We start from the raw sequence: 16,524 nt of genomic DNA on the forward strand, positions 1-16,524 counted from the left end.
CAGCGGAAGGCACGTGAGAGAAATGGCTTCTGTTCTCATTGTTCAGACAAGTTTTGGAGATTGTCATACATCTAAAATGTATCTGAATGGTTGTTCCTAGTGAGCAGGATCAAAAGTGTGACATATTAATGTCCACTTCATGAACTGAGGACTTCATTTGGAGAGAGAGACAAAGTATTCCCTTGTCCTAAGGAATGGACAGGTGATCATCACATAATGTACACAATGCATACTATGCATAATGTAAGAGAAGAAAAGGTGGTTCCCTTCTAATTTTACTGAAAATGATTTAACAGATAGCCAGTATTTGATGAAGAAAATTGGAAACCTTTTTCTAACACTTTGCATGGATGTCAGTCACCTCCCAATAACCATCTTAATGTATGGAAATTAATGTGATTACATTACATTCTCTCTGTGTGTATGTGCCTGTTATGTTTATGCTACAACAGAAAGGCTAGCATATCATGACAACCTGAGTTAGATCAAATGCGAGAAAGGAAAGGGTGTGCTTCTTTAAGCCACCGGGCTGCAGTAAATACTGATGCAGTTTGCTGGTACTCTGCTCTTTTCAAAGGGATGGAGCGATCGTTGGCTGCGCTGAGGTGCTGTCACATTCTTAGTGCTGGAGAGGTGCAGTGCAAGTGAATGGAAACAGGATTTGAGCTCTCTGCAAGCAGAAAAAGGCTTCAAAAATGTGCAGAAGGATGAATCAAATGCATATTTGACTTTAAAGCTGAGAGAGATTCACAGAAATCTGACGGCATCCCAGCTTCTAGACATAAGCACTCTTGCAAAAGGAGCAACAGCAGAAATCTGAAAAGGAAGAACAGATTTCTAACGGCTTGCTCTATTACTCCTTGTGGGATTTGTGCTGTTCTGGGTGCTGAAACATGAACCAAACTGCAACAGTGTCCCACCAGGTAAAATGTCAGTCTTCCAAGACAATCAAGGTATGCACAAATCAATATTGTTGCAGATTGTGTTGGTTATCTAGTATCTATCTATCATCTTTCTATCTTTCTACCTATCTTCTATCTATCATCTTTCTGTTTACCATTGATCTATGTGTCAATTATCCATATCTGGGACAATGTGGTCATTCCACATGTTTAGGATGTCATGGTATACTGCTGGATTAATTTGTTTCTAGAAAGGAAGATGGGTATTTGTTCTTTTTTTATGTATTACTTGAACAACAGTTGTATAGGCATTCCCACTTTACTAGGGACTGCATGGTCTGCAAGGCTTCTAAATATGAATATTAGCAGAATGAACAAGTTGGTCATGCTTGGTAGTACTTTCCACAATGACAGTCAGAAGAGCAGAGCACAGGTGTACCAACCTGTTTGATTATTTCTTACATTTTCTGTACACAACAATCAATTCATTGGCCACTGGGATTTTGAATTGTCTTGTCAGTCACTTTGGCTGTAAGGTCAGATCACTTGTATGGATAGATAGGGGAGCCAAGATGGAATGAAATGGAGTGCAGTTGGCTTGCTGGTGGCTCTTAATTGAAAATGTTTTTGGTAGCTGAGATAGCTCAGAGGTAGAGCGGAAGGCTGAAGTTTTATTGATGGCCCTGTCACTTTGTGAATAGTCTTGACTGACGCGAATTGATCTGTTAACAGTAAGAAATAAGCTCTCTCATCATTTTGTGTTCACCTTACTGCAGTTGGAGCACATGCAAACATATCAGAGGTGTGGCGAAGGAATGATAGTTTGTTGCAGTGAAGAGAGTTGACAGAAATGTTTCATCTGATTTTTGTGTATCAACAAATCTGTTATTTACAGTGAGATCAATGTTTATTCATGCAAAAATCCTTTCCATCCAAGGTGCAGACTTTTGATTGGTGTTTGAAAGGATTCTATAAGTATATATGTACTTGAAACCATCTTCACACTGCTCTTTTTTGGTTTTATGATGGAATCACTCAAATGGAAGCAATTATTTACAATTCATTACACACACACAGAACATGGAATTTTCTACTTTGCAAAATTCTGGAACGGTTCACAGAAAAGATAAAGCTGCTCTCCTAGGCTCCTTTACTTGGGATTGTGTCCCACTGAGTGTGGTGGCACAATCGTACACAGGTTTATTCTTAAACCATTATCACTGAGTTCACAAATGCACATGTACAAGTAAGTGTGCATGAATTGCAAGTCTTCCTTTCAAGCAAATACACATAGAACTGGTTGTCCTTATGATACGGACATGCTTTCTAAAAGAAAACAATTGACATCTATGAAATTAACTGAATCAAAATCTAAATTGATTTCTAAAACTGATTTAAATGTTGTACATTGAGTGTTTTGACCAGGATAAAGCAAGCATAAATTACAATGCAATCCTAATCAAGTGGAACCTATAGACTTCAATTGAGCTAACTCAACAGCAAATGCATAAAGATTGCAGCTGTCATTTATTTCAGTGTTGAAATAGGTTGTTTTAGAAAGGCATAAGAAGTAATGCTTCCTTGCAGGTAGGAGAGGAAAAACTGGGCTCAACAATCAACTTCGATTTATAATGTTATCCATAAAAGCTAAATTGTTAGTTATATCATGTTTATATACAAAAGATATGCATTTTTAAAACTCTGTTTGAGCTGGGCATTTTATATCTGGTTCATATTATACTATATCATATCCTGTATAATATATACTATAAGTAATCTTTAAGGATCCACAGTCTTTTTCCAAGTATTCTATGCACGATGCACAATGCATTGTTTCTGCTGAAGCTAAACCAACATTTTCACTGATGATGATGCCTGTTAAGTGCATTTGACTGTTTGCCAAATGACAAGCATGAATATGTAACTTTCAGATTAAAAACCCAGACTGGTCAATATAGTAGGGGAGAGAGAGAATGAGAAGGGGCTGGAACCAAGACAGGGGTGTGCTTAGGCACAAATCCATTCTAATATTCTTGTCATGAGCATAAAAATGCCCAATATATGAACCTTTCATATTTTATGTCTTCGTTTTTGATGTGAGGTGTATTATGGGCTTCCAAAACATTTGTAGATACTGCAGTGCTAACTGAATGGTTGCAGCAGCCTGACATAAATATGAAGTTAGGATGTAGACTGCTTCAGTAGTTTTAAAGCACAAGCTTTTTGATGTGCCTTTTTAGTAGTAGTGTTTCCAATAGAAAAGCAATGGAGAGAGGAGTTAATCGTTTTCTTGGCAATCAACTGGAGTGCACAAAGACGTTAAATTGTGCAGAAACCGCTTAAGAGCTTACAGTTATGGAGCCTACAAGCTAAGGTGACTATTGCACAGGTGGAAGCACACCAAGACAGTTGGGATTGTGTGTAAGAAATGAAAGTTGAGCAAAATCAGGAAGAAGCTGGAAATGGGTCTAAGAATGTTAAACCAAAACTACAGAAGAAAGGCAACAGCTAAGATGAACAGGAATTCTGGATAGTTTGGAGCCCGGCAGAGATGAAAATGCAGGGAGTAATTTGTGGGTTTGCCTGATACTTGACTCAAAAGACTGGGAGTTAACAAGGTACCAAGTACCTTTCCTCTTAGAACTCACCACCATCCTTAGCTTTTCTAACAGAGAGTCTATACTGCCTGTGCACCCACCAACACAGTGGTTGAGTCTAGAGTAGCTATACTACCCACATATGTAGTTCCATCTCACCATGCAGCCTTAGGAGAAAGAAGTATTGGGACTATTGCTCCAATACTTTGGTTATCACCATTTTTGGCATATATGGTTACTCATCTGTGATTTGTCAAAATGCTTTATTCAATGCATAAAGACAGGCAAAGATATGCAAAGGAACAGAAGAATGATAGAGGAAACAGAGGAGCTCTTGAAAACAGACCACTTGGTGGAAGATCAGGTTTGCTCTTTTCTTGAACAGCATATATTAAAGCAAGGCAGGAAATCAAATCTTCTGAAAACCTGAACTCAAGCATCATCAATGTTATTGAAAGGTGGTGGTCATGGTTCTGAATGCATGTTCATCAACTTGAGTGAACTGTTTAATATTAGATTCAGTTATGTGGGAAATACTAGGCAATTCCTTTCCTCTCAAAGTAATAAAAATGGTTGTTGGGATACATTAGTAGAATCTTAGGATTGGAAGTAGAGCCTCTTATCTGATCCATGAGATGCCTTGAGAATGATCACATTCTTTACATCTAGCAGGTGTGTAGATGTTTTTTTACTGATGCAGTGGCAGGCTGGCAGATGGTTGAATGTATTTGTGAACAAGCACATAACAGCAAATTTTTGATAATTGTCTGGGCAAGCTGCATTGCACGTAACAAAATTATAGACACAATTTTCTTTGGGAGCACACTGGGACTATAGCATTATGCTAACCACATTTTAGTGTGGACAAAACAAACCCTGCATTAGATCTGCAGAGAATCAATTTAGTGCCATTTTTTCATGCCTGTGGAACATACAAATATGAAACCAGTGAGGAATTCACAGATGTGTGCTTTGTGTTTGTTCTAAATTAGGAAATATCAGTTTTTTTTACTTAGCACCTTTCTAATATGATTATGTCTCAGCAATGGGCTATATGGCTGTGGTTTGGAATCTATAGTTTTTAAATACTTTATGGTGAGGTAGGGAATCTTTCCCCTTTCAGATGTTTTGGACTTCCATTCCCAGAGTCTTCAGAAATCATGAATGATAGTAAGGGATTGTGATACTCCAGGCCAAAACATGTGGAGGGCCAAAAGTTTCCCATTTCAACCTTATGCATTGAGCTAACAGAAAAAAATTGAAGAAAGCATATGTGATGTAAATGAGTTGTGAGAAGACGTTTAATGCGCTTTCTCCCATATTTTGCATAATCTGTTTGTTTCTGCGATAGATTTTGTTGTTTAACACATTTCTAGATTGGTGGCAAAAAAAACTTCTAAAGGAACCAGTAAACAATTCTATTTCAATCAAAAAATACAACTGTTTTCTTTAACTCTGTTGACAATTACCAATGTTTTGTACATAAAGGCCCCAGTGCACTTTCCTTATCTCTAGTTGAAAGAATTTCATGAAGAAAGTATTTAGGGGAATATTCTACCAGCTGCTCTTACACTTCATAATTCTACCCAATGACCTTGGTTTAACGGCCATAGCTGCATCCTGCAGTTTTTGGGATTTGCAGTTTAGTGAGGCATCAGAGGATCTCTCTGATGGTCCTCTCTCCAAATACATGTTTTAGGATTCCATAGGACATAACCATGAGCATAAAAATGGAGTCATAGATCTATAATAATGTAGTGCGAAATGGCCAACTATAAGGCAGGTTGAAACAGGTCAGACAGGACTACAGGCAGTCCCCAAGTTTCAAACATCTGACTTACAAATTACTCATAGTTAAGAACGGGGGTGAGATAAGAGGAAGTGAGAAAAATCTACCCCTAGGAAGGCACATTCACTCCTGGAAGACTTATTATGGGGAAAAGGTGTTTCCATTGAAGCTTTCTCACCAATCCTTGTTTCCATAACAAGCCATTTAAAAAAATCACAGTTAAAGAAAGTGAGGTGAAGTCTTCTGAACAGCGGCACAGATCACAAAACAAACTCCACAGTGTTAAAATGCAGTTTCATAAAATATACATATAAATCATTTCTATAAAATACACATTAATCACACAGGACAGAGACCAAAATACAGGACATGAGTTTAAAATTAACTCTTCCCTATGCTTTCCAAAGCAAATATATATCTTTTTTTGGTCTGGAGTTATACTCTAAAACTGTACCTGTTCTGTCTTACAAACAAATTCATCTTAAGAACAAACCTATCTTGTTCATAACTTGTCCATCTTAGCCGCTATGAGTCTCCCTTCGGGGGTGAGAAGAGTGGGGTAGAAATGCTGCAAATAAATAAATAAATAAATTTACAGCTTGCCTGTATTGATCTAACTTGTCATGTGACATTTCCTTTTATTTTTATGCAGTTTCATTCCTCCAAAATATAGTGTGATAAATTTACTTATTTACATGAAGAGTTATGTGATTTTTTGATTTCTATGTGTGTGTGAATCAGAAATAGTAGCATTTTCTAAATTGTATCTCCTTATAATAAATATAGGAGAACAGATGATGCCACAACTATTCAGATGACTTCAGTAAAATCCCCAGGCTTTTAATAAAACATCCACTTAACTGTGATTCATCTTACAGCTTTTTTTCTGAAATATTTTCAGATCTTTTACCCAACAACTCCCCAAATAATGCTTTTTCACTAAGATCTGTTTACTACAGATAACTTTGCAAGGCTTAATAGGAAATGCCCACTTTATTTCTCTGCATCACAACTTTGACTTCAGAAGCCACTCCTTGAGCAAAGATCTCGTTTTTATTCTTTACAATGTTGGTTCATCCTTCACAACTGCTAGCAAATTAGAACTGATGTCAAAACTGAGAGAAATGCTAAATCTCTGCTTGCCTTGTTATAAAAAAATAACCCAACTGAATTGCTTGGGTTTGCTAAATCCAGAAATTGTAAATCTCTTGATATCACAAATGTGAATACAATGTTCTCTCGCTACTTCGTGGTTCGCTTTTAGTGTACTCGGTGTTTTGCAAGTTTTTGAAAATATTAATATAAAATATAAAATATTTATGTCCAGTGGAGGCCAGGGACCCCAGAAGTGCAGTGGCCTGAGGCGCAGCAGGGAAGGCTTGCCTCCCTGGCCTCCACAGACCCTGGAAGTGCAGCGGCCTGAGGTGCAGTGGGGAAGACCTGCCTCCCTGGCCCGCTGCTGCCTGCATGGCTCTGGAGGCTCTGCCGGGGTCTACAGAGGCCAGGGAGACAGGTAGATGCCCTTGGGATGGGCCGGGAGGTGAGTCATGAAGCACAGGTAAGAAAATAATAGATAAAATATAAAAAATTATAAATATTTGAATTAATATGGCATCCCTACTTTGCGGATTTTCACTTATCGCAGGTAATCCTGGAATGGAACCCCCACAATAACTGAGGGAACACTGTATAGCTGAAAATAAAGTGTAAATACTGTACTGCAGAAACATTTGCCACCTGCCTGTTGCTATATAAAGTCAAATGTAAGTGGTAGGAAACACATTAATTGCTATTTCACATTACATTCTAAATATATTCTTATTGGTTTTGCTTTGCATTTCAACCACGGGATCAGTTGTCAATGAATTCTAATAAACTTCAAACATCATCACAGTTACTCTTATCCTCGCCCCTAAAAGAGGTTTTGGGTTCAATTAGATGTTTCTTACTTTTGAAAGTGCCAATTTGGTGCTTCAAATAAGTCAGGCAAGTGAAGAATTCCATTTATGGTGAGCTGCTGTCAGTCCACATAGGAATGGCCTGGGGCTTTCACAGTCCTCATATTTAGATTCCCATTTTAACCACAGAAATGTTTATGGGGAACTAGTAATGTCTTTCCTGGGAAAACTGATTTGCTGTAAAAATCTGGGAACAAAGTAGCTACATTCTCATTGAGTATTCTACATTTTGAAAAACAAGACTGGCGTTCATGGGCTTTTTACCAGAGCATTGAAACCTCTTTCCTAAATTCCAGTGCCTATGTGTTTTTTAAATAATCGATGCCAAGACATTAGCATCCCTAAAACAGTATTAAGGAAATAGAATGATTGAGTTATGACTGGTTTATGAAAAAACCTGATATTCATGTCCAAAATGCTAGGTAAGGTAATAATATGGAAACTATCATAACAACACAACCAAATGAACTATCTATATTGGATTCTACTATTAAAAATATTAGTCAAAAATCTGCCATGAAAGAATGCTTCAATAGTCCTACTAATGTATTACCAAAATAAGAATTTTCGTTCATTTCTTATCTTTTGGTTTTTGTCAGCATGTTTTTCTGAGTGAGTTATGAGGAGACTACAGACTGGGAAGCACAAATTTTGCTGGTGGCTCCTTCTGTGTACTTTTAAATTAAATAACCAAGAGTCAAAACAGAAATATATCTACACATTTGAAATTGCGTACTTTGAATGAATGTGAATTTTGAGGCAGTTTGATCAAAAGATCCCTGCTTGGATGAAATGATTAAAATGAATACAGTCAAGATTTCAAGAATACAAAACTTTATGTACCTCTAATGAAGGCTGGACCATAGATCCCAGAACTCATATCTAAATTTAATCACACCAATAAACAATGAAAGGTTTTACTAAACAATGAGTATTTTAATTTTATTTCTCTTCCTGTTATTATTTAGAGCAGACACGAGCAAATTTCGGCCCTCCGGGTGTTTTGGACAATTCTTGACAACCTACCAGCTGTTAGAAATTGTGGGAATTGGAGTCCAAAACACCTGGAGGGCAGAAGTTTGTCCATGCCTCTTCTAGAGGTAAAATTTCCATGTTTTCTCACCCATTAGATGCATTCTATAACAAATTTGTGGCTGTTACAATACATATTATTTATCTGAATACCCAGCAAAATGTCTGGCCTGCAGCAAATATTATTCCCTTTTCTTTTACTATCTCTTCTTCTTTCTCTCACAATGACGTTATTCTATTTTTATGCAAAGATTTGCATGAGGAAATCAGTCAAATATACATGGGTTATTGAGTCTATGTGATCAGCCTTTTCCTTCCACCATTTGATCCACTGAGCAGACTATTTCTGAAATGTACAATGTAATAAAGTGAGTCACTATCTGAAAAATAACACAATTGCTTGGTCCATTAAGAATTATTCTATACAATGTACAACAAATGTCACACATCACTAATATGAGCTAATGACATCTAATGGGAAGACTGTCTGAGCTGTTAGTACTCTAATAGCCTTGAATAGACTTTACTGCTCTATTTTGTCCCAACAGCAATGCAATTCCCGGTTAGCATTTTCAGCCTTGGATAATTAGGCTTCAGTCTCTTTTCTTTCTAAGTGATGCTCCCTATAAACCTGACTCTTGCCTATTATGTCATTTGTCACACAGAACAAAGTAAGATTGTGGGAGATGTGACACAATATATGTAAAATGAATAATTGGGAACAAGGATTAAGGCTGCAGCCCAAACAGGATTGCTAAGAAGTAAGCAGAATTGTGTGCAGCCGACTGGCTTCTGAGTACCTACACCTGGGATAGTGCCACTCAAACAAAGCCCCTCAAATACCAACACTCATATTCTTGGAGCAGATGAATTTTCAGTATTATCAGGTTGCTTTTCTCTGATTAAAATTGCTTATTCTGACAATCTCTTGCAAATTACCAATTTCCCCTGGTTTATTCCCATTACTTCATCTGTCTTCTGGTAGGCTAGCTTATCTCTTGTTGGCACTCTCCAAATCTGGTTCATATGTACACATTCACCCATCAAACAGGGCAATGATATGAAAAAGGAGCCACAGAGCTGAGCTGTAGATTAGTAAATGGATGAGAGCCATCCATTGCTTTTCCTGGCTTTGTATAAACCTCTATTTCAAGATCTAAGACAGCCTATAATCTGCCTCTCTCTTTCATCTTTCCAACCAGCAGCATCTATCTTACTCAAATGGAAGTGATGTGAGAAACAGCAGAGTCTTTAAAATGTCATCCCCCCCTTTTTCCTGCAAAAGGGCCACACCTTTGGAAACAGGGAAAAGTTGCACTGGCAAACTCATCTCATAGAGGACACATTCTGTGGAAGGAAATCACTTCAATTTACAAAGTACTTCAAACTCCCCACAACACTAGCTTGTAGTCTAAAATATTAAACTCAAAAAGCAAAAGAAACTTTAGAAAGCAGAAGATATTGATAAAATGTTAACATTTCTTTGGATTGAGTTGTTGTAAGTTTTTCGGGCGGTATGGCCATGTTTCAGAAGCATTCTCTCCAGACGTTTCGCCTGCATCTATGGCAGGCATCCTCAGAGGTTGCTTGCCATAGATGCAGATGAAACATCAGGAAAGAACGCTTCTGGAACATGGCCATACAGCCCGAAAAACTTACATCAACCCAGTGGTTCTGGCCATGAAAACCTTCAACAATATCTTTGGATTGTTGCTAATGTCAACATTTAATGTTGAATATAGGAAAAAACAATGGCAAACAAGTGTATGTGTAAAGATTAATATGATAACGTTGCTCAAATGATAAAAAAAACCTACATTAGACATGGCCCCAAAATTACTGTGATTGCCATGACCTTGACAGGTGGAAAAGAAACACACCTATTATCTGAAAAGGAACAAAAATAAATTATATGTACAACTAGATGGAAAAGAGACTATTAGAGAGGGGGGAAATGCCCTGTAAATAACTTTAAGGGATGGCCCACTTCCAGCAGCTCTGTCTCCAATGCTGTGCTATACCTGATCTTTTAGAGATCAATATTGCAACATCCTCATCCTGTGAATACACAATCTTCTATTTAGCATATTTAGAGCATGTAAATGATTCCCTTGATAACATAATGTGCTAAAGTGGACATATCCTGATATAGGATTGAACCATTATGGATTAACACTTGGTGTATTTTGACAATTTCTGGTTTAATTTTGCGAATGCTTGCACAACATCGGTATGTATGCATTTCTTGGCTCATTTAGAAAAGACAAAACAAATATCTTACCGTTACCAAAAGAAAAGTTTTATAAAAGACCTTGACCTCTTCCCTCCCTCCTCTATCCATTGCATAACACGAATCTGATTGTCGTAGGTGTGTACTATATACGCTATGAGCATGGATTTGGCCACTAATAGCTTTTAGATTAATGATATGGTTGAAGAAGGGCGTTTTAAAGCAGGTAGGCACAAAATGTCTGTGAACATTATAATGAATCTTTTGCAAGCACGGTCAGTCATTTCTTGGGTTGTAATCATGGTTAAATTTGCTTTTCAGAAAAGGCTGTTAAGCCCAGTGAAATATTATTTTGTGTTCCCATGTTGTTTGGTGAAATTAAAGTATGAGGCTGTGATAGAGCATTATTACATAGTTTATCTTATTTCAGGCACCACTAGCTCATATTTCCTGTTGGTTATTGATTATCAATGGTGTAAAAGGAAGAAATGTTGGTTATAGATTATCAATGATACAATTAGAACAAATGCTGCAGCATTCTCAGCACTGTACTAATAGTGGTCTTGAAAGCATGCTCACTAAGCTTTTTGCACAGTGACCATATCATGAAAGAGCATTTCTGGAAGATGGTGATTGTTGATATTTCCCTGCCGTAAGTCTGAAGGAGCTAGTAGTGTTTCTTATTTACCCCTATATCTTTGTGCAGTGCAAGTGATGAGGCATATGGTGCTTTGCTATGTTGGTCTATAGACTCCAGTCTTGGATAGGGAAGGGGATGTCCAAAGCTCTCCCTCTCCCCCTGAAAGAAGCTCCTTGCTCTACAGAGTCTTCCTTTGGCCCAAGAACACCATGAAGTCTATACCAAGGCAGTATGACAATGAAATAATTAACAGACAGGACCCCGTTTTGGGACTGTCCAAGGGCCCCAACCACATACTTTGGACTTGCTTTTTGCCTTACATTTGGGCCCTTACTCAATATGGTAATGGTAATGAACCATATTGTCTTTCCTTATGTTTAAAACCTATATACATTACAAAAATAATTTCTAAAGGTGGTGTATAAACTACTTCTTCTCTGCTTACATCTTATTTTTACCCCAATTGCATACCACCATGTCAAATAACACTAAGGGCAGCATCTTGTAATAAAAAGAGGAAAGATCAAATGGTGTGCCATTTTATTTGGAAAATCACATAACTAATTCTTGTGAGTTTTGCCCCAAAGTTCTCCCTCCATTTTATCTGGATGCGTGGCCCTCACCATCAACCCCTGAGAATCTTTCAGCCAGCTGTTGCCTAAATGCTCGTCTTCCTGATTTTTTTTTCCTCAGAAGAACCATTAGTAATCAGCAAATCCTGACTTGATAAATGTGAATCCTGAATTGGTTAGGCTTCAGTGTACTTGGGAATTAAATGTGCCTCTCAGCACAAGCTTCTGTCATACTGCTGAGCCAAAAAGATTGGCATGATGGCAACACAACAGGTATATGTAGCTCTAGCAGATGCACACATTTGTACAGCTGTAGCAGATGCAATGAATGTTTCCAAGTTTCAGTTTCAGGTGCTTGTTAAGATTTGGATCCAAAGCTTAAGAAATCTGCCTTTTTGGATTCTCTTTGTAACACATGTAAGAGTAGCAGATGTATTTTAGCATTTTTAATGGATTACATTCTATTTCTTCAAATATTCATTTAATTTTTTGGGAGGGGGAGAGGGTGAGCTCTGTTTTGATAACATCAGTAAGTTGTCTTTTTCCTGAGCTTAGGTCAGATGAGAACACTCTTATTTGCATTCCTGTGCCAGATTTTCAAAATTTTCCACTCTTTCTCTTGCCTTCAGAACCTTCTCCCATTAAGTTACAGAAGATTGTGAAACTTCTAGAATAGATATGGTAGGAATAGGGCTAAAAAGAGAGAGAGAATATTGACAAAACTCCCCCATTGCTCTAGTAGGATTCTTTGGGTACACTAAAATCATCTTCATTGTTAAGGTAAGCAAAATCTAGATCTAACTGAGTCTTCCTGCAATAATCAATCCCAAGTTGTGGTGAGCAAAATGTCAGAGACGATGTTAACATCATCTGAAGTCAGATCTGGCTATGTGGTAATGTCACCCTTGGGAGAAAAGACAGCAGGATAAACAAACAAACCAACACTTCTTTAAGGAAAGCTGTTTATGTGGGCACACATACACACTCACACGCAAATAGGATAGTCGCATGCCAACACTGCTCAAAATGTTTGCTGAAAGCTGGGAGTAGTTTAGGTACTGCTCTGCTCACAATTATAAAATGTGAAATATCTCTTGTTGAGTTGTGCTCCATTAAGGATGCAGAGAAGTTTTTTTTTAATGCCATAACAGGTTTCTGGAAAAGGTAAAATATTTCTTGTTATAGTCCCACTGTTGGAAGAAGAACTTATTATATAGGTTTGAGCTTTCCCTCCCCTTTTTCCTCTATGGACTAATTCTAATGTAATTTCCCCCCTCTCTTTTATACAGAATTACCAATGGAGCAACTCACGTGAAAAATGACTTTGCCGCAGAGTGAGCGCTAGACTATGTGTGTGTGTGTTGGTGTGGGTGGTGACTTAACTGTTTATGTGCATTCCTCTGCATGCATTCGTTCTTCTCTATGTGTATACGTGTGGGAGGAGAGAGGAGATGCTGAATTCTGTCTTCCTGGTTTTGAGATGTATATGGGTGGATGAGACACAACTGCACTACATTTGATCCTCAGTGGCCTCCATCCTGCACTAAAAGCCAAATTAGATCTAACAACAATCCTATAAAAGCACTTAACATGCCCTTTTAAACAAACTGTAAATAGCCGAAATAGCTTCTGGGCAGGGAAGTAGGACTGGGATCATGGGAGGGGGAAAAGAAAGAAAGGATTTAAACCTTTGTCCTCCCAAATCCCATCCATATTTCCATTGATAGTAATTCTATGACATTAGCACCAATTAATGTTAGTTTCCTCTCTTTAGGTTTAGGAGAGCCAGGGAAATGAAGTTCTATCAGCACTGCAGTGTTAGTGATGGAGGAGGATTAAATCTGTCTCCAGCCACCACCATATTATTCATTCAGTTGCTTACATTTTGTCTTACATTGCACATCAACCTCTTATACAATGAATGTTCCAGATGTCTGAGATTTTGGTGCTCCACACAAATGGATCTAAGTGGGGCAAAAAGTATATCAAGTACAGATTAAGTTAGGTGAATTCTGACTGGACATTTTGGTGTGTGACCTTGAAATCAACGCATTCGGATCTTCATCTCTGAGTTGAATGGTAGACCAGATAACAACTATTTTTTTGTCAGATGACAGCTCAGAAAAGTTACTTGTTTTATAGCCACCAGCCTATTGATTTGGATTATAGGGATTTGGACTTTAAAAGTAACCTTTTCTATTTTTTGTCAGAAACAGACCATATTAAGGACAATGGGAAATATCCCATATGCATAAATCAAGGAGCAATATTGCTTCAGTATTCTGTTATATTACAGATCTGCTTCTCTGGGGAATTTCTAGTTTGAAAATTACAGAGGGTAAAAAAGCTGGAAAAGATGTGCTTCAGTTCTTCTTTTTTTGGTCTCAGGTCCAAAAACTTTGATGTTCTGAAATTTTGAAGGTCCTTAGAGCATGAAATAGTGCGCGCGCGCGTGTGTAAAAAGGATCAGAGAGAGCAGACATCAGAGCTGTAGAGAGCAAGGAGAAATATGCAAGGTGAAGAGAGTTGTATTACTATGGGGCAGAGGGACTGCAATGGGCATGGCTGTCCTTAATCAGCATTCCATCCTGCCAGGATAAAACTGTGGTACATGGGAAAAGGGGTAATTTTCTCTGCTTTGCCTACCAGCTTTATTTGTGAAGCAGCAGACATGATCTCGGGGGAGAGAGGGGAGGCACTGTTGAAGCAAAGTTTTGTGATTAGTTTCTCTTCCCCATCCTGCAGTTCTCCACCCTGCAGTCTCTAGGATTTCAGAATGTGTATCTGAAAAAATAGGGATTCTGCTGATATACTATCTACCTAGATGTTCAAGAGCCTCTGTTCCTGAGCAAACTAGGAGAGTCTTGGCAGTAGTGTTTAGGTTCCTCTTGGTTCATTGTGCTGGAGAACTTCAACATTTATGGTGAACATCCTTTGACTTCTGGCTCAGGAACCCACCCCCATGAAGACAACAATGGAGCTGTCCTTGTCATGATGAAGGATAACATTCTAGAGCTTTTTTTTTCTGCAGTGCTTAAGACTATAGTAATCTTGGAGTGCATGAACTTTTATTGTTTACTGCCTTTGAATGACCACTGCCTGGTGGGTTTAGACTTACTGGAAACGGCAACCTCTCTAGGGATGGAGTGCTAATTCAGAAGTTTTGTGTTTTAGGTCAGGCCAATTCCTTCATGGAGAAGTACACCAAAAATCTGTTATCAGGGAATTTTATTGTATCACCTTACCATTGCATTTTGTTGATCTTCAGGATTCTCACTTGTCCCCCAGGCTATTTAATGTATATAAACTTGGAGGGATTGACCAGAGTTTTAGGGTCTGGTGCCAGAAGTATGCAGATACCTAATTATATTACTCTTTAGTGCTGGAATGCGAAGAAGCTCTTTTGTCTCTAAATCAGTGCTTATCAGAAATAGAGTCAAGAAAGATAAAGAAATTGAAGTTGAATCAAGGCAAGTGTGTTCCTGAACAATTGAAAAGATGGATTGAAAAATAAGAATTTAGGTTGTCTCAGACAGAATTATATGGGCCCCAAAGACAGTTTTTGCAGTTTGGTTAAATACCTGATGGTACAAATCTGCAGTGGCTAAGACATATTACAGCAGGTACGCTAGCTGCACCAATTCTGGTATGTGTCTAATCTAGATATGATCCCAAAAGCCTTAGTTATAAACACTTTAGATTATTCTGTGTTGCTGTATTTGAAGAGTAATGTGAAGTTTCAGATGGAAAGAATATTTGGTTGAAACCGGTCAAGCAGATTGATAATTCTGTTTTCTGTGGGGAAAAGGCTATATGCATATTTTCCCACATATTTTTCTTGTAAAGGGAAGAAAGTTGCTTTAATTTCTCAATCCTTTCTTTAAGAATGGAATGAGTGAAGAATTCTAGAACTGCAGTTGACCCTGACAGTCTGTTCTGGGACATAATTCAAAGCCCTTGTAATAAACAATAACCTACAAAACCCAAGGCTGCTAGGGTCCAGACAGAGGCGGCCCTAGGTAATTTTCAACGGTAAGCAAACAGTATTTTGGCACCCCCCCCCCCAACCAATCACTGATATATATTTTCTGTTCATCGTGGGAGTTCTGTGTGCCATATTTGGTTCCATTCCATCATTGGTGGAGTTCAGAATGCTCTTTGATTGTAGGTGAACTATACATCCCAGTAACTACAACTCGCATATGTCAAGGTCTATTTTCCCCCAAGAGCGCCTCAAGAGCGCCCCTGGGCAAAATCAACTATACTGCAAATGCTTACTTTGCGTAATGGGTTGAGCCACCCCTGGGTCCAGACTAATTCAAGGACTGCATTTCTTCTGCCTGGGATTTCAATGGAGAATTTCTCTTCAACTTGCCATGTATGATGGAAATACAGAAGAGGTATTTCTTTATGAATTTGTTTTCATATTTTCTTAGGAAAAGTAGATTGTCTTGCTCCCTGCTGTCCTTCTGTTAGCAACTAAAGTTTGTTAAAAAAAATTCATAATGCTTTTTGGAATTGATTATAAGGGAAGAGCTCACATTTATATCTTGTCCTGTTGATGGATGTCTTTTTATTTTTTTAATAAAATTTTATAGATAATTTAATTATATTGGGTGGTATGTTTTTACATTCTTGATTTTCATCTACATCTGTTTTAATATTTGTAAGATGTCCACCTGCCTTGAGATTCAGCATTGGTAAGATACCAAAGTATATCTTATTCACATATTAGTAAAAATTATAAAAATAACGACAAGAGAATTAATATGAACAATGCTCACAATTTCTGGACTATATTAGG

The 16,524-nt window shown here is 37.9% G+C and overlaps 1 protein-coding gene across 1 annotated transcript in view; it reads left to right on the forward strand.

The window, feature by feature from the left end:
• Positions 1–553: 553 nt before the first annotated feature.
• DPP10 (dipeptidyl peptidase like 10) overlaps positions 554–16,524 on the forward strand; it is a 685,879-nt gene continuing 669,908 nt past the window's right edge. Inside the window, exon 1 of the mRNA XM_060775698.2 lies at positions 554–953. Within this exon, the coding sequence (XP_060631681.2) occupies positions 894–953 (60 nt within the window). The 5' untranslated portion in view covers positions 554–893. The remainder of the gene's footprint in view (positions 954–16,524) is intronic.

Source organism: Anolis sagrei, chromosome 1 (genome assembly GCF_037176765.1).
Source record: "Anolis sagrei isolate rAnoSag1 chromosome 1, rAnoSag1.mat, whole genome shotgun sequence".
Classification (NCBI taxonomy): Eukaryota; Metazoa; Chordata; class Lepidosauria; order Squamata; family Dactyloidae; genus Anolis; species Anolis sagrei.